This window comes from Cupressus sempervirens, chromosome 9, assembly GCF_028749045.1.
Source record: "Cupressus sempervirens isolate cs-2001-9-10 chromosome 9, ASM2874904v1, whole genome shotgun sequence".
In the NCBI taxonomy this organism is placed as follows: domain Eukaryota; kingdom Viridiplantae; phylum Streptophyta; class Pinopsida; order Cupressales; family Cupressaceae; genus Cupressus; species Cupressus sempervirens.
The window spans coordinates 209,310,107-209,338,048 of record NC_143126.1 but is presented as its reverse complement, the minus strand read 5'-3'; the positions used below and the strand labels follow the sequence as shown (position 1 = coordinate 209,338,048).

The following is a 27,942-nucleotide window of genomic DNA, read 5'->3' as shown; positions in this document are numbered from 1 at the left end:
CAACTAATGTTGATTTGAAGTTTCCAAAATTATGCACCAAACTTCTGCAGCAGGATCGTTGGAAACAACAGCTTGGCAGCAGTGCTTCTATAGCCTCCTCAGAGCAGGCATTTGCTGCAAAATCCTTTCAACAGAACATCAGCAACCATCAGTCTTCTCAACCTTCCCAACATAAACCTTCTGCTCAATACCTGGATGGCTCTATGAAGCAAAATGTACAGTGTAATTACTGTCACAAGTTTGGCCATATGAAGTTCGAGTGTCGGAAACGTTTGGCTGCCGAAGCAAGGTAAAATGCTTCCCAGCCAACAGCACAAGTTGTCGAGCTTCTTGATCAAGGCAAAGCTGCATTTTTTGCCTTCTGAATCTGTTTTTGTTTTTCTAGGTTTGTTGATTTTCTCCTCAAAAATCATTTCATGTTGTTTGTAATACACAAGGTTGCATGAGATTCAAGGTTTTACCATTTTTTCCACAAAAACGAAGTTTTGTAATTGCAACCTGTTTTGAGTCACAGCACTCTTCTAGCAAAGCTTCTTGGTTTCAGCATTCTGTAGATCCAAGGAGGGTCTCAGTTATCCCAGAATGTTCTGACATCCATACATTGACCATTAAGGGAGGGTATTAAGATAATATCTTATACTTTCTATAACAGTCAACTACTTATCTGTAGTCCGTCTTTCAATCTAGATAGGAATGTTTCCTATCATATCCCTTTTGTCTTCAATCCAGATAGGAATGTTTCCTATCCTGTCTTCAGTTTTGTTTCTAATTTCGTCTTTAGTCTACGTTGTTTCTAAAAGAAACAACGTCCTAGTAATTCTTTATAAGGAACACATTTGTTCCTTTGTTAATCAATCAATCCTCCGGAAATCCGTTAATCTACCAATTCTTGAATCTTGTAACAATAATAACATAATAATTATATTATCAATATAATTATTATATTTTCAATAATTATCAATAAAATTATTATATCACAACCTTTATGTTACCTATGTCAGCCTAAAGGGATCCAACCATAGATACAAGAACATTAACACTCCCTCTTAGTTAGGGAGGAATCCTTCTCGATATTTGAGTTATGTAGTAGCATCCTTCGTGGCTACTCCCAAAGGGTAGGTCCATTATGGCTATTCTCATGAATGAAAATGCAAATGAACGAAAGTGCTCATCACGGAATCACTCAACACAATGTCGTCATCTCATCATAACATTCAACCTAGCTACTCTAAGGGGTGAATCAACACAAATGCTAAGTCATGGTGTCTCTCACATGACCTGCACCATCTCTACTCCCAAAGGGTGGGTCCAAAATGGCTACTCTAATGAATGGAAATGCAAATAAGCATAAGTGTTCATCGTGACTCTATGTGATGTCATCATCTCATCATGACATTCACTGTGGCTACTCCGAGAGGGTGAATAAACACAAGTGCTATGTTATGGAATCTCTCACATGACATCCACCATAATTACTCCCAAAAAATGGAACGAGAACTTAAAACTCAATTTTTTGTCTCAAAGAAAAAGGCATTACAAGGGCTTATACCTTAAATTTCTCTATCTCAAAGAAAAATGCATACAAGGGTTGATACCTCAAATTTTTCCGTCTCGGGAAAAAATGCATATAAGAGCTAATACTTCGAAGTTCTCTGCCTAAAAAATGCATACAAGGATTGATACCTCAAATTTCTCCATCTCAGAGAAAAATGCATATGACAACTAATACCTCACATTTCTTCATGTCAGAGAAAAATGCATACAAGGGTTGATACCTCAAATTCTATCTTACAGAAAAAAGCATACAAGTAAATCTCAAGAAATCACTAATGTTGAAACTATTACATCCCAAATTTTGCCCTAATTTTTAAATTTGATCATAACCGTTGGTCTAACGAATTATTTCTTTCCTAATCATGTGAAACAAGTTAGTTAATTATATATGTTGTATCAATTGTTAATAGAATATTTCTTTTCCTAACCAGGTGAAACAAGTTAGTTAATTATATACGTTGTATCAACTGATAACGAATTATTTCTTTCATGATCATGTGAAATGAGTTAGTTATTATAGACGTTGATAAAAATAATCAAGCAACCTATAACTGACATTAGCTGATTGACAATTGTTGATTGGAATTAACGATCAATATATATATATATATATATATATATATATATACACACACACACACACTTGAATTAATGTCTTGGCGAGAATGTTTTGCTTGGGTGATTGCAGGAAGAAGACTGAAGAGAGGGGAAGCATTGCTAAACGGGATCATCGAATGGGGATGGTCGATTTGGTCCAGTCATCAGGATCGATAGGTATGACCTAAAACTGCCTTGGAAAGGATATGAAGACTTGACCACAAGTTACATTAAGGGGTCGCATGAGCTATTAGGATAACAATATAATAAAAACTTAGAATAGTCTAAATTAAATATAATTCATACCTTTAAAGATTATTATTGAATTTCTCTTATTTAATCATTATTATAAACTCGTAAATACAAACTCATATATATATATAAATGAAGTGGCACCAATAAATTATAAATAAATAATCTAATGATGCCACCTCATCAATATACATACGTGAACGTGCATAAGAGCTTATAATTATAATAAAATAAAAGATTTAATCTTTTCATTTTCTCCTCAATTACCTTCCTGCTTTTATTCTTTTTCAAATCGAAATTCTTGAAGCACCCGAACAGACTTCTTGAAAAACGTATGGAAGTTGAGGAGTCTCGGCTTAACTATTAAGGAGTCATGATCAGGATTGAAGAAATGTCTCACATTCGGTTCACTCCACCATATTCATTGCGCTGAATACTTATTCCTTACCGCCGAACATCATACTATTTATGCTTCTGAATCCTTGCAATTACATCAAAAGTCATCTGCTGTTGATACCAATACATCCTCTGCTACCAAAGTGACGCTGGAACCAAGCTTCAGATCTGCAGGAGATCAAGTTTCAATTGAACTCGCAAGTCATACTCTTGTTTGGTATTCCTTGATAAATTGATTGAGTAGTGTTTGCAATGGCAAGTTTTATTCTTAGAAATGGTGATAGATATGGAACTGATTTTATCTGAACTTAGCCAAATGTAAATAAATGCATACGAATTCCCATCCTTTATTTACATTCTGCTCTCTCTCACTCTGGTTCAACATATTCTCCTCAGCCGGCTAGGATTGGCTAGTAGAGATAATCCAATATGCTATATGTTGTTGTTTGAGGTATTTATGATACCTATCTCTAAATGATCTTGAGCTTGCATCAAATATGCAGCCTATTGAAAACTGAGATAATTATGAATGTTGAATAAATCCATATGATTGTAATAACGTATCTAATACCAAGCATGAAATCAGAATACTTTGACACCAAGGAGTTCACCTAGCATTGAAGCCATAGTATGGGTGAAGAGGTGTAAAACCAAGTCGGAACCATAAGAACACCGAGGAATTCACCCAGCAAAAGGCCAATGAGTGGTGAAGAGGTGTAAACTTAACCTACAAATAAAATCAAGAAATTAGATTGGAATAAATAATTGAATAGATCATGCATGTCCTGCTAATGGAACCTGTTGTCAAGTCGAGTGGTGGAGATCGGGTTCACGAACCCAATTTGAAATCCTTGGCCAAGGTAGTTTCAAGCATATGTGTCAATCATGAGATCTTTTTGTTTGTCCATAAGCTTCATTTATTTAGAAATAATTGATGGTACACTCAAACCACTGGGTACCTCGGATGGCTGGACTTAAGAACATCCCAAGGTAGGAAGGGTCGTTCTATTAAGTTAGAATGTGTGGGGATAAGTATGTTCCGCGGTTAGGAGGTTAAGCCTATGTCAATGCTTCTCCTCTCACCAATGTCGAGGCTTGAACAACAAATGAAGCGATTCCTCTATTATTCTGTATGTTTTCTGTGCACTTTTACCATTATTTCCTTAAGAAGAATAAGTAGAAAGTTTAGTTTTCCTTTAGAATAAATTGAATGAATATATTAATGGATATAAAAGATAGTCGTTACTTTATTTTCAGCTGAATATGATAACAGTCAGATACGTGTTGATTTGTTGAACATGTATTGCAGTTAGAATAGTAAACAGTTATTTTATCATAGTTATATGGTTAATGGAAATCATTTTCATGTCAAATGGATTCAGTTACTTGTTAATCCACTTATTAGGTATTTTAAATTGTTTATGAAAATTCGTTTGTTACAAAAACTCACTCTAGCAAGGGCTTCATTCTCCAAAACTCCAAGCTTGTTTAAGAAATGCATAAACTTAACATTGGCAAAAGACTTGGCGAGAATATCAATCATTTGTTTCTTAGTGCTAAAGTACCTCAATCGATAGCATTCCTCTGCACCATATCTCTAATATAGTTATATTTGATCTCCACATGCTTTGACCTATCATAAAATACAAAGTTGCAATTTGTATCACTCCTAGTGGATCCTAAGCTTACCAAGTATCTGTCAATCCAGCAATATCACAAACTAGGTGTTCGCATAAAAGCCTTCCAGCCTACATATATGAGACTTCAACTCATGAATCGTAGTCTGTTGACTGCTACAATTTCCCAAAGAGGAAATCGATCATCATATCTCATTGATGACACTTCCACCTCATGACAGTACTAGAGAAATCATGGTTAAAATGCAAGTATGTTTGACCGCTAGAGAAACCATCTAGACATGGTCCACTCCATCTGAATCAATATGACCAAGATCCTCGAATGCCAACTGAAGCAAATCCTCTAGCTGCTCCCTCTATCATAGAAGCATAACCTACTCACATGTTGTTCCACGTGGGCATTTTCAATGCAACATGGGACCAAGCTTTGAAGGCGACTATTTCGTCTCATAGGAATCATAGGCCTCTTCCCATTTGCAGCCTTCCTCATTGCTACCAATCCAACACGGATTGTTAATCACAAAAGAGAGCACAAACACTGCTTCCCCATGCCATTGGTGCTCCTCAGTAACCACGCAGTGATCCCAAATTATTTGCCTCTCATTTTTGTTGAAGTTTACTCTTTTCGCAATAAAAGTAAATAGATTTCCAATTTCACTTGCCCTTCTTGAAAATTTACCTAAGTTTTCTTGGCAAGAACAAAAACTACTTCTTCATAATGAAATTGACCATGAATGTTGTAGCCAAGAACTTATGGTAGATTGATTATGGTAGTATTGATTATTCACCTTTAATCAAGGAGGACCAGCACTCAAAAAATATGGAAAAGACTTCTTCAAAACCAACTTCTTGGTTGGAGTATATAATGCCTCGTCATTTGAAATTCCCAATGATAAATCGAAAGCTCACAACATATCCAAATGCACATCTTTTTTAAAGCAGAAGTGTTATGAAGAAGAAAGGAATCTAAGGTCTTGAAACACTACAACTTTAGCAGTTCCTAACACCTCTTGAATAACACGAGTTTGTCTTCACCAATTATAATGTTTATTGTGGGCCCTTCTATATTTAAATGGAAATATATATCCACAACACTTAACCTCAATCCATCTCTGCCAATAGGAAAACTTTGTTCTTAAATCACCTTGTGTGAACTTTATAATAGCATCGCAAGTATGCATTTATCTATATATGTTGCCAACACATTGAGCTTTTTCCCTCTAAACATTATTTCAAAGAAACATTAATCTCTTATGTCCAAAACATAGCTCAACATGAGTTGTGATTGATAAGTATGAGATATTTTTCCATAGCAAATCAAATTTTGATATTGCTATCAGAATTTAACTGCGTAGTTTTTTAGTCAAACTCATTGACTCATGATTCATGACTACTGATTCACAAGAATCCATCTCTCGTGACAATAAATGGAACACTTAGCACTCATTGGATCTAGGTGATGCTCATAAAGGTGAAGCACTACGACTTCCCAGGAGGTCACCCATCCCAGTACTACTCTAGCTTGAGCACGCTTAACTACAGAGTTTCCTCCATGGTTAAACCCACCCTGCTTGCAACCCCATTTGCAAAACCTTCACCAAGTGTTGTGCCTTATGAACCATTCATTAGAAAGCCCCTTAAGCTCATCAATTGATAAGTAGGAGATATTTTACCACAGTAAGTCAAATTTTGATATTGCTATCAGAATTTAACTATGTAGTTTTTGAGTCAAAATCATTGACTTGTGTTTCATGAGTAGTGATTCACAAGAATCCATCCCTCATGAGAATAAATGGAACACATAGCACTCATTGGATCTAGGTGATGCTTACCAAGGTGAACCACCAAGACTTCCCAAGAAGTCACACATCCCAATAATATCTCCTACTTATCAACTAATGAGCTCAAGGTGTTACATCCCAATTTTCGACCCAATTTAAAATGCTCATATAGCCGTTGAGGTTCACATGAAGTCAGTTGACAATTAAATTTTATAATCCTGCAAAATGGTAAGATGGTTAGTCGTTATAATTTCATACGAAGGTAACATGCTAGTTGATTATTTATCATGAATTCATGGAATTGAAAAGGCGGTTAGTCATTATAATCATTTATAATTAATAACTTGTTATGGTAATATGGTTTAACTGTGGAGAATTTCCTTGTAGGGAACACGTCAAAGGGGTGGAAGCATTGTTAAAAAAGAAATGGGCACAGGAGCATCACCATCACTAGGCAAATGGGTATGAATCTTGAATCACCATAGTTGAGGACCTAACGACTACATAACTGGATACACACATTAGACACACATGAGCTATTAGATAAACATTAAAAAACATTAATACTCTTAACTTAATTAATGTACATACCTTTATTGGATTATGGTTGACATTTCATCACCTCATTATAATACATATATGTGTACGTGCACATAGATATAAAAATAAAGGTGACACTATAGTATTATTTTTATACAAGATTTTATCTATTTAATACGTACATTTAAATGCATGTACAAGAAGATAAAATAATCTTCTAGATGAAACATGTATTTAGATATACATATTTAAAAGGTACGACCTTGGATAAACATTTAATATTGTACCATCTTAATAAGATATATTTACGTGCAAGTAAATAAATATGTTTATAAATTATCCTTTTGATTTATAACCTTCAAGTTCTTTTCCATATTTATTCAATTCTATTTAGAAACCGAAGTGTACATTTGGCATATAATATCGGTGTTCAAGAAGACAAAATCTTTTAATTCTTTAAGAGTTACGGCTTCTTGGAAGCCTTGTATATCGAACGCCTCTTTAAATTTGAGAGCAGTGAGAAACCCGATGAACATGAATTGATTTCTCCTTCCACACAATTTACGATTTACCTCTGCAGTTCTTGTCATGTTATTTCCTTCTCAATTTTACCTTTGCTGAAAGTCGTGATTGATATTCACTCTGAGTTTTGCGTCCGGAATTACTCCAAAGAAGGATTTGGTTGTTAGCATCTAGCCAAGGCTCATTCCTTCAAACAACCAGGTTATGTGGACGGCTTCCCATATCCGATTGACATATATTTTTTTTTTTATCAAATTACTACTGCATTGTGTTTACAGCAGTAAGGTATACTTCCATGAAATGTTGTACTTCATCTTTGTATGGTATCTCTGAGTAGGTTCTTAGTAAGTCATATCTTTCCATGCTAAGTCAAGACCAATTGTTCATGATAAGTCTATACATCTTTATTTTACTGCTGCAAGTCAGAATCAAATTGCACTTTTGCAAGTCTTAAGATTATTTTCTCAAGTCATAAAAAGCTGTGATATACTGAAACATGTAATATTCATACACTAGTTGAGGATCAGCAGAATGAGTTGGTTTACTTTGAGATTTAACCACCTAGGACTCACCACCCGGCTATATGGCCAAGGAAGAGGTGAAGAGGTGATAAGGAAATCTGCAATAACATGGAACCAAAATCAGATATGACATAACAATTATATATATTATTTAAAAAGGAAATCATATAATAGCTCATGCATGTCCAATTCATTCTCTGTTGTCAAGTCGAGTGGTATGATTAAGTACCAGAATGCTCAATGGTTGACAAGGTATTCCATGTCTATTCCAAGTAAGGAGGGCCTTTCTAGTTAGAGAAAGTGTGTGGATAAGTTTAAAGTCCATGGTTGGGAGGTTAAGCCCCTAACAATGTTTCCCCTCTCCACGAAATGTCAAGACGTGGATCAAATAAAGATAATTTGAGCATTCAAACATTTATTGGTAACAAGTATTTTTACTTTTAAGATATTTATTCAAGTAGAAGATATGATGGATTAATTTATATCGTTGAATTTGGTTATTTTCTTTGATGATAATTATTCAAGCAGAAGATATGATGGATTAATTTATATTGTTGAATTCAATTATTTCCTTTGATGAAAGCAACCTTTCTCGTCAATGTAATTGGTAACCATTTAGATCGGTTGACCTTAAAATTGAATATGGAATATATCTATAGGATTGTTATTTCAATCTTTCATTTATAAGAATAATGATTATGAGCATATCTTGTAATCTTATGTTATTGCCACAGTTAACAATAGAAAGAAAAGGAATGAAACAGAGGTATCCGACGCCCCAAATGATACAATAGTATCTGATGCCCTAAATGATACAATGGTATCTAATGCCCCAAATGATACAGTGGTATCTGATGCCCTAAATGATCCAATGGTAATTGATGCCCTAAATGATCCAATGATAATAGATGCCCTAATTGATACAGTGGTATGTGATGCCCTAAATGATCCAATGGTAATCGATGCCCTAATTGATATAGTGGTATTTGATGGTAATCGTCATTTGACTCAAAGTAGTATTCGTGGACTAACTTGGATGTTTGCAGAAGCATCCCTGGATTAATTTCGGTTTTGAATTCCATGATATGTAGATTTTTAATTTCCATAGTAAATTCATTGATGGTGTTTTCAATCGTTAGTTATGAAATTTCCGTTTAACTGATTGTAACCGTTAATCTCATTCACATGAACGCAAACTGATATAACTGTCTTTCTATGAAACTAAAGTAATAATAGTATTACTTTGATATGTTAGTTGTTAGTTAAGACCCGGGAAAAGTGGTTGTTACACAAGGGGCTTTCTAATGAATGGTTCATAAGGCACAACACTTGGTGAAGGTTTTGCAAATGGGGTTGCAAGTAGACTAGGTTTAACCATGGAGGAAACTCTGTAGTTAAGCGCGCTCAAGCTGGAGTAGCATTGGGATGGGTGACCTCCCTGGAAGTCTCGATGCTTCACCTCTGTAAGCATCACCTAAATCCAATGAGTGCTAAGTGTTCCATTTATTCTCATGAGAGATGGATTCTTGTGAATCACTACTCATGAAACATAAGTCAATGAGTTTGACTCAAAAACTACACAGTTAAATCCTAATAGCAATATCAAATTTTGACTTGTTGTGGAAAAATATCTCCTACTTATCAATTGATTAGCTTAAGGGGCTTTCTAATGAATGGTCCATGAGGCACAACACTTGGTAAAGGTTTTGCAAATGGGTTGCAAGCCGAGTGGGTTTAACCATGGAGGAAACTCCATATTTAAGCGCACTCAAGCTGGAGTAGTATTGGGATGGGTGACCTACCAAGAAGTCTCAGTGCTTCTCCTATGTGAGCATCACCTAGATCCAATGAGTGCTAAGTGTTCCATTTATTCTCATGAGAGATGGATTCTTGTGAATCGCTACTCATGAAACATGAGTCAACGAGTTTGACTCAAAAACTACACAATTAAAATCGAATAGCAATATCATAAAATGAGTTGTGACTCCTTAGCATCGTATTTGCTCCAATAAGTGTCAAGATTAATATGGTTTATAAAACATTATTACAATATTTCCTTATGATTCCCAAACATCGTCGTAATTCTACCCTTTCCATAACAACCAAAAAACAGTATAAACTTCGTTGTAGACTCTTGTTCGTTGTCCGCCAAAAACAAAGAAGTCAACTTTAGATAAATACTCACGATATTTAATCTTTAGAATTTTATGTTAAACTATAGCAACATTTCTCCACGTGATATTAAACTCCACACATTAGCAATGACAATGTGAAATAAATTATATGGCCCTTTAATATAATCACATTATGGCAAGTTGTGCTCAATTAATGACCCAACTATAATTTCATCAAAGTATTTGATCTTCAATATAGTATCTATCAATATTATTGAATAGGTATATGTAGCCACGACTTCAAATTAACGGATGGGAACCAAAATATGCAATAATCTATATCATTTTTCATCCCCATCAACTAAAAATTCTCAAATCCCTATATCTGATAACTGCCATGAAAAAATATTATTCCAATTCAATATTTAATTATGGAGCTCTTACAATGGTCTTGTCAAGACAACCATATAGAGATAAGTGAATCTCATTGGAATCCAATTTCTCCACAGAAGAATAATATTTCATTCGCAAACACTACGAGGACCAATAATATCTTTAAATAATTTATTTATTTATTTATTGCTTGAGGAAAACTGGGTCTCCAATACAGACAACTTATCAAATATGAAAGCTTGCTAGTTTGATGCCGCATAATACAATATACAAATATTTCTCAAATGCCTTTCACTGTGAACTTTGAATAATCACTAAAACCCGTTAATAATTCTCAATGCCACAAATATTAAACAAGTACTAAAATATTTATTATACTCCACGGCAACGATTGCCAATACTTACAATCATAACCTTGCCAAGAAAAATTTCATCTATCGATAAAAAAAGTGCTCTAATTTAGACAAAAGACTTCAAACAACAAGTCGTCAAGTCCAAATAATATCTCAAACAATTAAATCTTTAAGGCAGCCAAGTATTTGGAGAAATGTCATATTTTTCTTTACAACCCCAATTTGGCTCAGGCAAGGAGGATTCATACATGGTTGTAGAATTTTCCTTACACCCTGACAATTCTTGCAAACCAAATAACCTGTAAAATATTTTTTAAATTTCCCAGGCTACTAGGGAACCTGGCTCTAATACCATGTTATTTTTCTGATTATACATGTTTGATCTGCAATATGTTTTAATCTACAATGTATTATGTAACGTTTCATTTCAAACTAAGAGATGAAGATACATTCTTCCTTTATAGCAATCAAAGGTACTCCTTCACCAAGGGAGGCCACTATTCCAAGTTGACACAAATAATTAATTACAAATTATAGTATAAATATAATTGTATTATATTATTGCAATAAATATAATAATATTATCGCAATAACTATAATAATATCACAATAATTGTTAGATTATATTATATTACCCCAATATTAATATAATAGTTATATTATTAATGTAATTATTAGATTATCCACAATTATCAATATAATTAGAATATCACAATAATTATGTTTCACAACCTTTATGACATTTATGTCGGCCTAAAGGAATCCAACCATAGCTACATTAACATCAACATCAACATAGGTATGATCTGAAATAGCTGCAAGAAAACATGAATTTTGTTGAAACAATCGCCAAAACCCTTCAATGATATTTTCGGGGGAAAAAATTGATAAACACAGAGACCATGATTTTTTTTTGAAAAGACAAACACAATTATTAAGGAAAGAATTGATCACAACCCAAGACACAAAATTCAAGACGTAAATCATAATACAATAGTTTGTTTTTGAGGAAAATGGTAAACCCCTTTAAGAAACAAATTTAGAGGCAAACAAAATCGCACAAAACCCACATTAATATTTTTATGGGCAAAAATTATAAAACCAGCCTAGAATTTTTGAAGAAAAAAATTATGATAACCCACAATATAAATTTTTAGGAAAAAATTATTAAAACCTTAAAAGAGTAAAGGGAATAAATTATTTAAACCCAAAAAAAAATAAGGAAGAAAAATCATTAAACTTGCCCAATAATTTTTAAACCCGCCCAATAATTTTTTATGGACAAGATAAGATAAATTTATTAATATCCATCAAGAGACCACAAAGAGGGTCTAATGGACTATGGAAAACATACAACAACACAACAACCAACTACGAGAACGCCAACTAGTGCCCAGAGAAAAAGCGAGCAAGAAAGAACCCAAAAGCACTAAACAAAATAAAATGCTTGCTAACGAGAAGTAATCCAGAGCCGAAGCATACAATCAAAGGCGAGAGTGGGCCCTAGGCTGTCTCATGGGAAACGTTGAAGGTGGGGTGTTGTTGTCAAGTGTACCCTCTCCAAGGCTTCACAAACCTAGTGTATCCAATACTAGGAGTGTCGAGTGACCACTTCATGCCTTGGGCCAGAGACACATGCATGAAGGAGGTGATAAGTTGGTCTAAGCCTATCTCGATGGGAACTAAATTTGCAAAGTGTAATCTCGAAGCCAAGTGGCCTCTTGGACATAAAATGTAACGCATTGATGATTGGTGTATCTGGAAAATGACGAAAGAGACCTACACTCTTTGAACAAGTGGTAAAACCTCCCCTTGATCTCGTACTAGATGGGGCAAAAAATCAATAAAGTGTCATAGTTTTCGCCTCCCCCAAAGGACAAAGATGCCAAGTTCACTCCTCTCTATCCATCTGATGCTTTGTCTATATATGAAGTTAGTGGGAACCCATTATAGAAGAACTCAAAGAAATGCAAAGATTGTGGGTCCTGCAACAAGCAACATACAAAGGGTGCACAATGACACCATCCTGAATATCCATATAGTGCTCAACATTAAAGGTCATCCTTGGAAAGAGCCCCTCCAGGGGTTACTCCATGTCATGATAATTTACCATCTGGAGATGTCAAGTCTGACGTGCTCATTCAGGGAGTGAGTGGAGGCATCTAGGGTGAATTGAAAGAGGGGAAGACGATCAATCCCAATCCCCACCGAACCCAACAAAGCAGAGTCCTCAGCGTACCAGCAATGGGCCCTATAAACGGAATCAATACCTACAACCGCCTCAAAAGAGCAACAGGCCTAATAAGAGTATTTGTGATGATCTATGTCCGAGTCCGCAAAGCCCTGAAGCTAATGAAGTAACCAAACTAGATCGAAGATATCACTAAGCCTAAAAGGATGAGCCCCAAACTCGGCCAAAATGATGTTGTGAGGAGTGGACCAAGGGCACCTAATGATGCGTTGAAGAAGGGACTCAACTCTCTCAATTGAAGGCCAATCAAACTCCAGGAGAGAGGGCCCCAACACGACAGAGTTGTAAAGCATGGTCGGTCTAATGGAGTCCAAACGAGACATCTTGGACGTGGTGTCCTAGACGTGCTCCAAAATAGTAAGGCAACCAAACCCCTCTCTCGCCAATATCAGTGCCAGCATTAATTTAACTAAATTAAATTATTTTGATGTTTTCTTCTTTTTCTTAAACTACTCTAATACCATGCTTAAAATTTCAAGTACGTATATTTTATTTTTTATCCCCCTTAGAGGAAAATTTGATCTTCTTCCTACATATATGTTGTCGGTGCCCCATAGCCAAGGTACACCACTTTTCATGTGTAATTATAATTAGAATTACAATATTAGATTATTATAAATTTTATTAATTTAATAATTGTATTGTTAATTATTATATAATATAACATAATAATTTTAATTTTAATTTTATATATATAATTTTTGTTAATACAATAACTATATTATCGCGACCTCTATGTCAGTCTAAAGGAATCCAACCTAGCTACAATAATATCAACAACATTGACCCTGCATATGGCTAGAATTACATCATAAAGTCACCAAGCATCATATTACCAATAACAGCATTGCATCTATACTTAGCATATGCTTTATAAGATCGTACTATGTTTGCAATTGGCTTGCATTGCATAACTAAGGCATGTTGAATAAGGTAATCAATAATATGTGATTATCGCAATAACCATTACGATCATTGTGGTGACAAGAGCCAACTCACCATTATGAATAATATGGTAAAAGGCGCAACTCCTCCATTTGCACCTCCGACATGCATCGAGCATATATTTATTAGACATCATATCATCTAGAAAAGAAAATTTGTTGAATTGGAGAATATAAAATGAATCATACCCCCTCATGGATAGCTCTATTTAGAGCATTGTACTGCATTTGGCAATCATCAGTGCAAGTGCAATGAAGAATAGTCAGAGATATCACCATACTGAAGCATAATCATATAGATTATATCAGAGACGGCTTCCATTTTTCCGAGCATATTGATATAGATTATATCAGAGATGGCTTCCATTTTCAGAGCATATTAATATCAGCATACCAAATACAGCTTGTCCAATATATAACACATTGTTATTGTACCAAGAAGGCCTGCATATTCACATGTGATCCTTTGTATATCAAAGACAGCATTACCAAGTTATTTGAGCATATATTTATCTACATATCAGACACAGCCATCACATATGATTGATATATTGTTATGCAATTTATCATTGTAGAGCAATGTATGCATTTGGAAATAAGCTTCATACAATTATCATGCATTATCGATTGTATCAGCATATGCATTAGGAATTAAGTATCATATAATTGAAATGGTTTGCTATCAACTCATTATATATACCTTGAATTGTGATAATTGCAAGTAGTATCTAAATTATTTTAAAAGAGGCATTACAAATTGGTATCAGAGCCCAAAATCCTGCCAGCTTATCGGATGAACATTTCAAATCAGTAGAAAATGGAAGCAATTGAGAAGTTGGTATAATACAGAATATGGGAAAAGATAAGAACTCCACAAACACATACATCAATACATGGTTGAGAAACACAGAATAAATTGGATCAATTGTTGGGATTATTAACACAAGCAATGACCGATAACAATCATAGAAAACAGGAAGAAAAAGGAGGTGGTGATGAATGTTCAAGACATCATATCCCTAAATTTAGGCTGACGTTCCCTAATTTTCTTGAAAAGGAAGAACAAAAGAATTCACTTTAGTCAATCTACATGAGAAATGAAGACTAGATTGGTTAAATAGCAATCTTTAACAAGACATATATTTAGAGGGCTATATTGCATTATAGGGGAAGTATCAACCTAAGAAGCAAAGAATTCATCCTTTGGCCCTAAGAAGGGTAGCAAAGAACAAAAACACCATAAGGATCACAAGGTGAACAATTGTAATACAACAGTTGCATCAAGAGTCCCACAAAATATAGAGACATTGGAAGTGGTAACATCAGAAGGTTTAATTTCAAAATATGAAACCCGAGAAGAGGTCAAAACAAGAAATGATCATCCAACATCACAAGGAACTGTTACTCCTTCATACAACCCCACTACCACAAGTAAGAATGCTTGAAATCACAAGGTTACACTTAATGCATCTCCTAGATCATGTATTAAGGATAACATTTCCAAGGAAATCAGAAAATAGAATGGCACCCATGATACAAATAAGTGCATGGCATCCTCTATTAAGTCAAGAAGTAAGAATGAAGATATTTCCACTTCATGTATCTAGCCTCGTCCAATTGCAATTGAAAGGAGGGAAGATGACATTGAAAATATGGAAAAAATAAAATGCAAAGGATGACAAATAAAGATATAAAAGCATCTAAAAAAACATTAAACCTCAGATGATTTTGAAGAAGACAATGGAAGAGACATCACTGTCAAAAAGGCAAGGCATGGAGATCAAGCCCTTCATGAAACCTAGTAACATAAAAGACATGATGATAACTTGAAACTTTCTCAAAGGAAATTAAGAAGAGATCTTCTTGGGAGAGATGAACACAAGGCTTGGGATACCGATACATCTTTAATTCATCAAGATGAAAACAAATTTTGTAATCTCGGTGCATCTGCAATAAAGAAAATGATGAGAACCATTTGTAACAAGATAGCAAACTCTAATAATGGTGACACTAAACACTATTTTATCAAACTATACAAGGTTGTAATTCAGATTGGGATTCCTTCTTTTGGAAAAAGATCAGATGTTAAGAATTTTGAAGAGGCCAGCCCTGACATCTATTTCGGTGAAGAGAAGGTTCATCAAATTACTAAAATTGGAATGGCACAATCTCTAGGGGATGGTACATGAGTAAAGACAATTTGGAATTCAATTTAGAGTTGAAGCTTAATGATTATTAAATGTTTGTCGGTCAACACAAGTATAAGGCTATCAATAATGATGAACACTACATGATCATTGTTCTAAATAATCATCTTAATGTTGGAGCTCTAATCATTAGGATCTAGAAGTCTACATGATAAGTGAATTGCATAATGAGTTTGAAGACATCAACATGAAGCTACGAATGTACATTGAGTGATTCTCCATATTCCCTTGGGATCTCGGAATCATCATAACAATATAAGAATGCTTGTGGACAAGCATCCTCCAAAAGGGGGAGATTGTAATACACCCAACTCGTATACCATAGAGATTAATCATTCAAAACAACACTCACAAAATCTAGAGTTCTTAGAGTAAGTGATGATAGCCAACAACTATCCAAGAATAACAATGTCAATATGGAGACTATGACATTCATAAAAGCCTTAAGAACTTATAATATTGGTCGAAATCATACATGAGTGGAGAAGACAAGACGCAATAACAGTTAAAGCCACAATATCAGCTATGGAATATAGAATCAATGATATATCAGGCAGCTGGTATATATTGATTGCACGAGTTAATGGAAATCAATATAGACACAAATCAATCACATTCATACTACGAATCAACCCTACAAATGACCGCATCATGCTAGAATTGCATCTACACTTAGCATATTCTTCATAGATCACACTACGTTTGCAATTATATCACATTGCATAACTAAGGCATGATTAATAACATAGTCAATAATATGTGATTACCGCAATAACCATTATGATTATTATGGGGATAAGAAGTGCCTCTCCATTATGATCAATAGGGCAAAAGATACAACTCTTCCATTTGCACCTCTTCCATGCATCGTGCATATATTTATCAAAGATTATATCATTTGGAAAAGATAATTAGTTCAATTAGGGAGTACAATATAAATCATATCCCTACATAAATCGCTCTGTTTAGAGAATTGTATTGCCTTCGGCAATCATTAGTGCAAGTAGTCAAAGGCAGTATCATACTGAAGCATATTCACATAGATTTTATCAAAGATGACTTCCATTGTTCAAAGAACATTAATTTTGGCATACCAGACAAGACCTGTGCAATATATAGCGCACATTGTTATTATACCAAGAAGTCTCACATATTCACATGTGATCCATTGTATATCAAAAACAGCATTGCCAATTTATTTGAGCATATATTGTTGATATAGTGTTGTGCAGTATTTATCATTATAGAGCAATGGATGCATTTGGAACTAAGCTTCACACAATTATCATTCATTATCAATTGTAAAGGCATATGCATTTGGAATTAAGCATCATATAATAGAAATTGTTTATCAGCAACTTGTTATATGTATCTTGAATTGCGATAATTGCAAGTAGTGTCCAAAGTATATAAGAAGGGAAATTACATATACCCTAATTAGGGTTTACCATAATTTTCCAATGGGAACCAATGAAAAATGAACATGTGATGGAGCTTTCTTAAGAATAAAGCACACCTTATACTGATGGAAGAAAAGATCAGGTTCATTGAACTTGGACGCCTTGTAATGAAATTATTTGATTGGAGACAACTTGTTGCCACCTCAGCATGTGTATTCTCTTTAAATGAATTTATCTTTAAATAATTCTTCTTCAATTTTGGGAATTTGGGAAAAAAATATTACCAAATTACATCATCTTTGAACCTCCTTAAACTTAGAATTTTTCCCTTTTGAATGTTCCTCGATCCAAGATTTTGGACTTCCTAGAGTAAACTTTAAAATTTGGAAGCTGTTGAAATCTTTCATTGTCCATCCATTCTTCATCTTGCATTAAAATTCTTTATAGGTGATGAAGTCCTTGGTTGTGTTTCCTCGTCTATGAATATCATCTTTCCTTATACCATGTGAATTCCTTTCTTTGATCTTGATCTTGGAAATCCAAAGTTGTAACATCTCCTTCATCTTCATTTTCCCTTGATTGTTCACTTTATATCAGACGTGCAAAAAAAATTGAGAAAATTGCTAATAACTCATTAAAATGGCTCCACCAATCTTTCCTTTGATCTTGAAATGGCCTCTTGAATTCTAGAATGATGAAGTCTCGCCCTTGGAAATGCACTTTCAAGTCTGATTTTAAGAGAATTCCCCGTACTAAGGCAATCTTCACGACTGTTTCCTTAGTTTTCACCCTCTAAAAATCCTCTCTCCAAAATTCAAACCTCTCTAGAAACTTATACCTCTTCTTTTCTATGCATAAGCTTAACATTTTTCGTTTGAAAGTTGTCCTTTCCCTTTTTTGAACTTAGACTTTTCTCTGAATATGTGGTGATCTTAACCTTGAATGGGTTTAGACTCACAATTTTCCAAATTTTCTCTGGCTCTAGAAAGTTAACTTCATCTCATGGTTTTCAATCTTCAGCTAGGTTGTTGAGAATTAGCCAATTTTCCTCCTACAGGAGGCAGATTTTACTTGTGCAAGGGGATTTCAACAACTTTTTTTTGTACAACTTAAGGAATTGTCCACAATTTTCTAGAATTCGCCACAACTTTCCATGGGATATTTTAGGGATCTTTCTTCTACTTAGACGGAGTTTGCTATAAATCAAGGAATTTTCTTGACTTAACCAAGTTTTGTCCCTTCAAAGTACTCTCCATGGTGTACATTTGATGACACTTGAGGGATAACCAACACGCTCCATGGGCAAACTTCATTATGCTTTGAGGATTCTTCAAATTCTTCATGTTGACACTTCACAAATTTTCCTCAATATACTGACACCTACTTTCTGAAAGGCAAAATATTCATATGAAACATAGCATTTAACTTCAGGTTATATTTTACACAACTATTGTCAAGATGTTTGAGTGGTTTCAAATATCTAAGAGTTATAATAAAGATTATGGATTTTGGAAGATCCTTAAAAAATTTAGACTTACGCTAAATTTTAGCAATCAGCACGCTTCCATCAATGTTCTTCTCCATAGCTTCTCCTAACATTTTCTAGATAATTTTGATACTAGAACAAGCATTTTCTAAGAATTTTCATGATTTTGAATGCTTTTCCTCGTTTTGAAATCCAAAACTTTTCATCACTTTCCATGCTTTTTCATGAAGTACCAAACGAACTTGATAATAGAAATTTTACACTTCAATGCAACCTAACAAAAAGGGGATTCCAATTTTGCCCCAAAATACAAAAAAAAATAAACTTCCAAAAAAACAAAAAAAATAACTTTTCCTAGAAAATACTTGTTAGAATTGACCTCAAGCAATGTTAATCTTTGCCCCTTGGCCCTTCTAAACGCCTTTGTTGCATCAAAATACTCATTTTGTCATGGTTTCTCCCATTCACTTTTTAACATCCATGAATTTGGATTGAAGTCACTAATCTTCACACTAGAAAGAGATCGAAGACTAAAACTAAACACTTAAATGAAACCCTAAAAAGCAAAAAACTAGGGGGTTGCCATTTGGAATGGAGCAATTTGTGATTGTGTCACAATAGGTCGTTACAACTATCACCTTCATACATTTAATGTCATCAATGATAAAACTAAAGGTATTTAAGTACATGTCCTTTCAAGGACGAACCAATGAGCAAATTAATAACAAATTTGCAACAAATGCCTTCCACGTGTCTAATTGTTGATGAGTTAAGTTCGATGGACCAAAACATGTTGACTTGGAAATGCTGGACTAATAGGAGATGAGTAGGTGCCACCTCAGCTTTTATATCTTGTAATCTGTCATACTTCATCACAAAGAAGAGATATCTTTTGACACTCAAAATTATTTTTCTGACTTTAATTAACTCTTATGAAACCATCTACTTCTTGTAAATGATTGTGATGGTTCATATTCCCAAATTGCTTCATATCCATTAGCGTTCTTTTCATCCTTAGAAATACTGCTCTTGATGTCATCTTATATTGCTCTTCTCTAATGACTTGAAATTGTTGATCTTCATATTGATGAGTCAGTCATTCATGTTGATCTTGGATTTCCAAGACAATCCAAGCTTCTTGTTATATTCTTCATTTATAAAGCAATCTTTTTCCTTGTATGCCTTGAACTTGAATTCCTTGTAGTAGTTGAGTCCTTTGCATTTCCATATTCATCACTTGGAATTCATGTTCACTTCCTTGATCATCATCATTCCTTCATCGTCCCATGTATCAATCCTGAAAGTGAAAGATAAAACACTTTGGATCAAAACTACGAATTTGAAGAACTTCAAATATTTTATAACACTTCTTCAAAAGTATCTTGACTTGGAACATGGTTTGGAATTCTAGATATTGAATTGGATTTGCATTTCAGGATTTTGATCTAGAATTGGAAATTTAAAATTCTTAAAATTGAAATTGGGATTTTTGGACTTCAAATAATCTGATTTTGTCCTCTTCAATCTGAAAAGTTGTCTAGTAACTTCTTGAAATGCTTGATCAACCTGGAAAATGTGTAGTTTACTGATGAAGAATGTCTTCATTTTGATCTTTTTGCACTCTTGCTAGAAATTTATCTTAGAATCCCAATGTTGTCTTCCTTCTTGCTAGGAAACTCGCCTTTATCTGATGAAAATTTGCTTACTTTGATGCATCGAAGTTTGCTTTGACTCATCCCTGATCCAATTTACACCATTGCACCTCCTATCAATAAGCACAATATGAACTCATAAAGGCCCATTGATGGGCCTTGAATAATACAATATTACCCAAAAGGTAGTAATATGCTAAATTATGGAAGAACAATAAATAAGGCATATTTTACCCTAAATGGAAAAGAAACGTCATTCATGCTATGCATTTTTTATTTTTTAAAAACATGATTGGTTTAATGAAACAGCATAACCTGCTTGCATAACAATTCCCTGGTCAAAGAATGCAAGCATTATAGATGGTGTATCCCTTAGGAAGCATGTTTCCCATAAGTCATTAAGGAATACTCCTAACGATGCATCTTCTAGGAAAAGAAGTTTTCTTTCAGAAATGTTATAACCAGAAATTTTATGTTTCTGTGAATAATTTATATCTACAATCCTCTAAGATCATCAGCATTTGTACATTCCAAGTTCTAAGTTCTAAGAATGTATTAACTTGAAACTCTTGACACTTGCTAATTTGGTAAAGTTCGTAACAGAATTTTATTGGAATTAGCCCATTAGTTTCTTTTTTTAAAACAATACATGGAACCATGTTGAGTTAATATTTTGTTGCTTCTCATGGATATACACAATAACCCAATATATAATGCACAATCCAAACAACATTGAACAATTCATAATAAAAGAAACATAATAGTTCAAAAAACAGCACAGCGTACAATAGTCAGGACTGCCTTTTTTCAAATAAAAAGCACATACAAAATTAAGTGAGGATTACAAATTAAGAAATAAACCTCGCCATGGGATCTTGGAATCATTGTAGCCTTTGCAATTTTTTCTTCAATAAAGTCCAATGTACCCGTTTGGTCCTCATTGGCACTGACAAATGTGCCAGAACTGTCAAATTCATAGAAACAGAGAGGGCACTAAATCAGTTCAAATAATCCATGTGGAGTTGTCATGAGCAATGTATGTGTGTATGCGGAAACATAAACACACAAATACAAAACATACACAAGTTTGCATATAGATATACAAAACTATACTCCACAGTAAGCTTCACTGTTAGATATTACTTCAATTTAATTATAACATTATACAATTCTTAAGGATAACAAAATATCGTTCACAATAAAATATATAAAAAATTTGCTAGAGGATGTATTAATTTGAGTATCAATTAAAAAAAACTAATATTGATATGAGAAGATTACATGCGTTTTTTTAGCATTTCTTAAATTCTTCCTGTTTGTCTAGAATGTAATGCATAATTCCACATTCTAGTTTGCAATACAAAACAAGTTTTGAAGGGGTGATATTAGAGTTAGTAGTGATCTTGACTTGTTTGTCCATTGAGTTACTGGCTTATGATATCCTTGAATTGCATCAAGTTAAGATTTATCATTAAAAGACTGTATCCACTTCAAATACTTGAGTTTTTCCTAACAAAACCTCTTTAGATAAGGATCAATCTCTCATTTGAAAGTAGATCGTGCAATCATTATAAGTGAATTATGATTAGTTGGGGTACATGGACACCAACTAATATATGGTGTCTATCTAATTATGTGTGGCTGCCAACTTTAAATTACCAACCAAGACCTTTTCCTAATGAAAACTATTAAATAGGTATCAACCTCTCATTTGGAAAGAGATTGTGGAATCATAAAATCAATTTGTATTTATGAATTACACTTAGTTAGGGTACATAAACAAAAATTAATATATCTGTGTCCATCTAATTTATGTGTAACTCTCAAATTTCAATTGCTATTGTTATTTTAGTTCTAACAGCGTTGTCAAGTATGACAATCTATCTTAAAAAGCCCTAACAAGCATATATTTATGTTTTAATGCACATACGTACCCCCACACACACCCATGTCAGCAAAACAAGTCAATGGGAGTAGAAACGGATTATCAGAAATGTCAATAACAGAAAATGCACTACCATAAGCAACTCTTACCTCATAAACAAGATAATTTAACAAAGAAGAAATCTTGAGAAGGAAAATAACACACATAAATTGCACATTGGCCTGGAGAATCAAAAGTAATAAATAACTTCTACTGATCAAATATTGGAGATTTTCCAGGTACGCATTAATATCTTACGTCTGCATCCAACTGTGTTAAGCATTCTATTACAAAGTTGCAACTCTCGTTTGAAACTCCTCCTTGAGGAAATAAATAATCAAAGATGAGATATTTAATAGCTTCCATCATTCTTTAAGGCCATAATATAATAGGTTGACTAGGTAAATATGAGGAGAGGTTTCCCTAGGATTCATTGCTACTAAAAAGATTAATTAGCATATCAAAAATTATTATAATCTAAGGTTATGAATTAAATACAGTGGTGCCTAGCTACACACCCCTCCTAGTTTTCTGCCACTCATGCGAACTGGAATGTGTTCTGGTGAAGCCCTAAATTTTGCAAATTAGATTTTCCACTTGTGCTCTACCTTTAGCCCTCTTACTTTTGATTATTATTTCCATATTTTTAAATAAATTGGCATATTTAAATTATAAATGTGTTGTACCTTGAAAATAAGTATCGAAAGCCTCGAAGTACAATATGGACAACCTTGCTAGGACAATCCAAGCCTAAAAGTTTTATCTCTATAATTCATTCTTACCTAAGTTAGGATGACATTTGGTCCCTATTTGAGTTGGCTGACCCTTTGATTTTTGAGAATTGTGAAGGATTAGTGATATGTTCTGGCGTAATCAGAGAAGTTGCTGAGGATCAAAATGAGCATTCAACAGATTTAGATGTTAGAAAAGGATCTCATGCATTATTCCAAGATCATGCTGGGCCTGTTTATGCAACTAACCTCAGTCTTAGAGAGTAATACAGATTACCTGCACTAGCAGATAATACAGTTTGATGCAAAACTTATGTGCTAGAAAAGACATGATTGATGCTGTATGGAATTTTCAAACTGATCGCAGGTGTTCAAGAATGGAAGCCTGAAATAGCAAATAGAATACAGATATTTGTTGACCCTGTGATCAATTATTCTGGCAGGTAATCATCAGGTCAAGCAATGTCCCAAGCTATTAGGAAATATATAAGCAAACCGTTTGAATGAGGATTCAAAAACTGGATTAATTAAAAAGGGCATAGATTATGCTGCCTGAATTTCTTAAAAGGGCCTCATCTGTAGAGATAAAACGTCTACCATTCAGTTTCAACACTGTTCAAGGGTTTATTGTCTATCAGATATCTCATGCATTTTTTGGGATTCAAACTCAGCAACAAAGGATTAGAAAGCTTTCCAAATTTTGAGTTTATTTTGCAGATGGTGAGGATCACCAAAATAAATTCTACTATTGTATTATGAAGACGAAAGAGTTGATTTCTCTTCTTGAAGATGTCTTGCATAAAGTTTTAGATATGACGGATAGACCAGTATCATCACTGGCCCAAATCATTTGGGAAAAAAGCCATATATATCAAACAGGCCACCCTTGTAGTTTTCTTATTGCATATTGGAAAACTTTGTGCCGGAAGATTCTGCAAACGATTGGTATCACAGATAAGATATTTTTGGAGTCACCAACAAACATATAATTATTAGCGAGCTTCCCTAATATTCTCCTCATCCATTGTTTTCACGCAATGTTGCCATTTGAAGATAACAATAATCTACTATATGTCAGAATTATTTGGTGGCAAATTGTTTAACAAATGGCAGTTTGTATTATAATTAAGTTTAAGAAGCACCATTCAGTTATTTGTACTGAAGCGACAGGATGATAGGAGGATGATCTCATATCTCTTTGATAAAGTATAAATAAGAGACGTTATAGTCAGAAAAGGGGCATCCAATAAGATTATTTTTAGATACTTTAAAACTAATAGAACAAAATTGCAATCAAAGCCCTGTGGGTGTATCTGAGCACTTATGAACAGCAGAGTCCTTAGCCTACGTTTATTGGAAGCATAGAAGTCACTTGCAAGTAAGACCGCTCCTTTGTGATTTCAAAAGAGCTCTAATGAGATTCTGTGATTTAGTTTGTACAGAAAATTTATTTCATAGCATTCATTGTTTGACAGTTAAGGAATTTGAGAGAGAACGAGTATTCTTCCTTTTCCTTATCTAATTGGTTTTCTATTCAAAGAAATTAAATTTCCTCTTAAACTAACAGTGAATAGCATATGTGATTTAAATTTTTGCATTCTACAGTTCAGATCAGTTTATGACATTAGAAGAAATCTTTTGCCTCAAAGTTGGACCTAATAATCTATATTGTAATTGACTCTGCCGCCCAAGTAAATTAAGGCACCGGTCTCTAAGTTCATTAGGAAATCGAAATCCATTTTGCATAACTCTATTAATCATCATAATTTTAGAACATTGAAATTTGAAACGCATTCTATCTAAAGCATTTACATCTTGAAGTGATTGATTAAGTTTTGAGGTCAATATACTTTCAGCATTTTTCATACATTTATTTCAGTGCTGCAAATTAAAAGCCTTCTTAATTTCTTGCCATTCGGAAGATTTTGTTACATTTGTGATCAGATCGTCTGCTATAAAAAAACCTAAGGCGAGAGGAGTCATCTTAGGGACAGGTGCACCCACCTGGGACTTACAGAGCCAGAAGAGCAGAGGACTTGAATCGTATTCATCAGTTCTATCAAGTTGGCCATAACCGGTTGAAATCTCAGTATTGAGTTGGCAAGGCTCATAGGATTTCAATCTGCGGTTTTGAGAACCAACATATTCGAAGCCAATAGAACGTCCCTCGCCATCCCATATTATTTTTAAAATGTAGACATCCTAGTTATCCCCCCTCTGCATGAGTAGCAACCCCCTATAGGGAGCACTCAGCCATCTTGAGCATTCCCAGCTTCCTCATGCAGCCCAAAATAAATTCACAGTAAAAGATTATAAAAAAAATTGTCAGTTTAGAAAAAATAAGAATCCCTAATATCTTTGGGGTGCTACAAGTCCACTTGGCACTTTAGGTTTTGGTTCTTGTATATTCTTTTAATGCGATTGTGTTTCATGCTTTCAAGTTTTGAAAGCAGAGACAAGCAACAGAGATCTATGACTCTACAGCAGGGTTATCTAATGCAGCTTAGCAGTTAGTGTAGTCGGCAATATAAGTGAAAAAGCCAAAGGTTACACATACACTTTGAGGTATGCAACAAGAAACCATTTTCGTACTTTCAGATCACTCAATAGAGCCATAAACATGACATATATTATTAGGAGATGCTGCACAGCTTTTCCGGAAGAAAAGAATTATCTGTACGTAGAATTACAGGACCATTGATGTATGTCAAACTCCTTTTCTCTAGCATCCTGAATGTGCATACAAGCACATGTTTTAAACATTTATAACTTTGGCATTGGTAAATCCAATCATCGCATACATAACTGTCAAGAAACTTCAATGGGGAAAATTATATCCTATTATTAACACAAGTATTTAAACTATTCCCCATGCATTACTAAAATTACGACCAACAAAAACTATGCTACCCAAAATAAAACTCACAGCAATTAAGCAATGTCTTGTACAAGAAATGTGGAGATTAGAGTGAGAAATTTGTAATCACCAACAAATGTTAGTAGGTAAGGGGAGGGGGGAATCATAACATGTAGAAATGCAAAAAGGAAAGCAGCTAACAAGTTTGTTAATTGTGAAACAAATGTTTCGAAATAAAAATACAAACTACTGCAGAGCAGCTAAAACAACCTAAACAGTGCTGCTCAATTATCTGCATTGGAAGAAAACAACATAGATAAATGTAATTTTTGAATCACCTTATTTTCAGTCAAAACAAAAATACACGTTTGCTAATGCAAAGCAGCAAAAAACATCTAATCAGTGCTGCACTATTCTTTGTACTGGATGAAAACAACATGGATTCATGTAGTAATTCTTGAATCGGCTTAAATAAATTTCAAATTGCTCAAGATCTTACCAAAAAAGAAAATTTTGTTTTAATTTTTAAACAGTATAGATAGCCAAAGCAGCATTTTATACTTCAAAATAGTTAATAGTTTAAACTAAAATTTATTGTTATTTTATGTTATAGCCATTTCAAGTTTCCTTAGTCAAGATGCAAATATTCAATGTTAATTGCTCATTTTGATTTGGAAAATGAAACTGATGATGAATCAGTGACACCAAACACAGGCCTCACCATAGCCACAAATAGTTCAACTGCAAGTGTATTGAAATCTGATTACCCTTCAAAGTTCTTGGCGCAATATGCCAAATGCTATTTAACAAGAAAGATCTCTTCTAGAAATTTGCAAAAATAGCTAGCATAAATAAAGTGTCTAACTCAGGTGGTTGGAAACAAAAACATAACATTTACCTATAGGATTGGAATGGCAGCATGACAACAACTAATGCATACTTTTTACATAATGCTGGTGAAGAAGCAGAGCCTTGTGAGAAACTCACACTTCAAATGGGGGTTGAGATGATCAAATCATTAATGAGAAATAACTGCACCCTCAAATTTCTAGTACATGAGGAAGTTCAAGTCGACCACACTCATTTGCGCCATTTGAGGTGAGCGTAGTGGAATCAAAGGGGAAATATAAAGCTACAAGTTCATCCTCACCAAACCCAATCACAGATATGTTTGATGTGCATGGGAGACTACAGATGAGGCCTTTGACAATTTCCATTTTGATAATGGCATTCATTTCCATGATGCTTGACAAGGTGAGCAAAGCCGGTCCTGGTTACATGGGTCCTACCAAGACAAGATTGAGAACCACTCCCTTGGAAAAGAATTATTCCAAAGTTAACTTGTTCATAGAGGAGAGGACAGCTTAATGGGTGACACATTGCTACAGTGTAATCATGGATGTCCTTGGGATATTAGATAACATCCACTGATCAACATTATAGCACTGCCCCACATCCCTTGTACAAGGACGTTCCCAAGACTTGGGGACTTAGGAGAAACTCGCCCTGACAGCACCACCACCTACATCACTGTTGTCGGGGACACAATTGAACCCCTTGCTATATAGTGAATGGCATTGCGTACTAATTGCAACCTTTAACTTCATGAAAACTAGTTTTCCTTTCATGGGGCACTCACAGAGATGTTATATCACAGATTATGCCTTGAGGATTCAAATTTGCCTCAATCTGTATATCAGCATCAGCCCCCATTGCCATCCCCAATTCAGGCCCTTGGTCCCCCCTACCAAAAACCTGTCCCCGCATCCCCCTGTTAGGAAACTTCATGGAACTATGCACTATAGTTTTAAGCACCGATGAACCTTACCA

The 27,942-nt window shown here is 34.4% G+C and overlaps 1 protein-coding gene across 1 annotated transcript in view; it reads right to left on the bottom strand.

The window, feature by feature from the left end:
• Positions 1-27,942, bottom strand: part of LOC149538231 (2-oxoglutarate (2OG) and Fe(II)-dependent oxygenase superfamily protein) — a 112,801-nt gene that overhangs the window by 58,660 nt on the left and 26,199 nt on the right. The window contains exon 4 of the mRNA XM_089799608.1: positions 21,462-21,564. Within this exon, the coding sequence (XP_089655734.1) occupies positions 21,462-21,564 (103 nt within the window). The remainder of the gene's footprint in view (positions 1-21,461; positions 21,565-27,942) is intronic.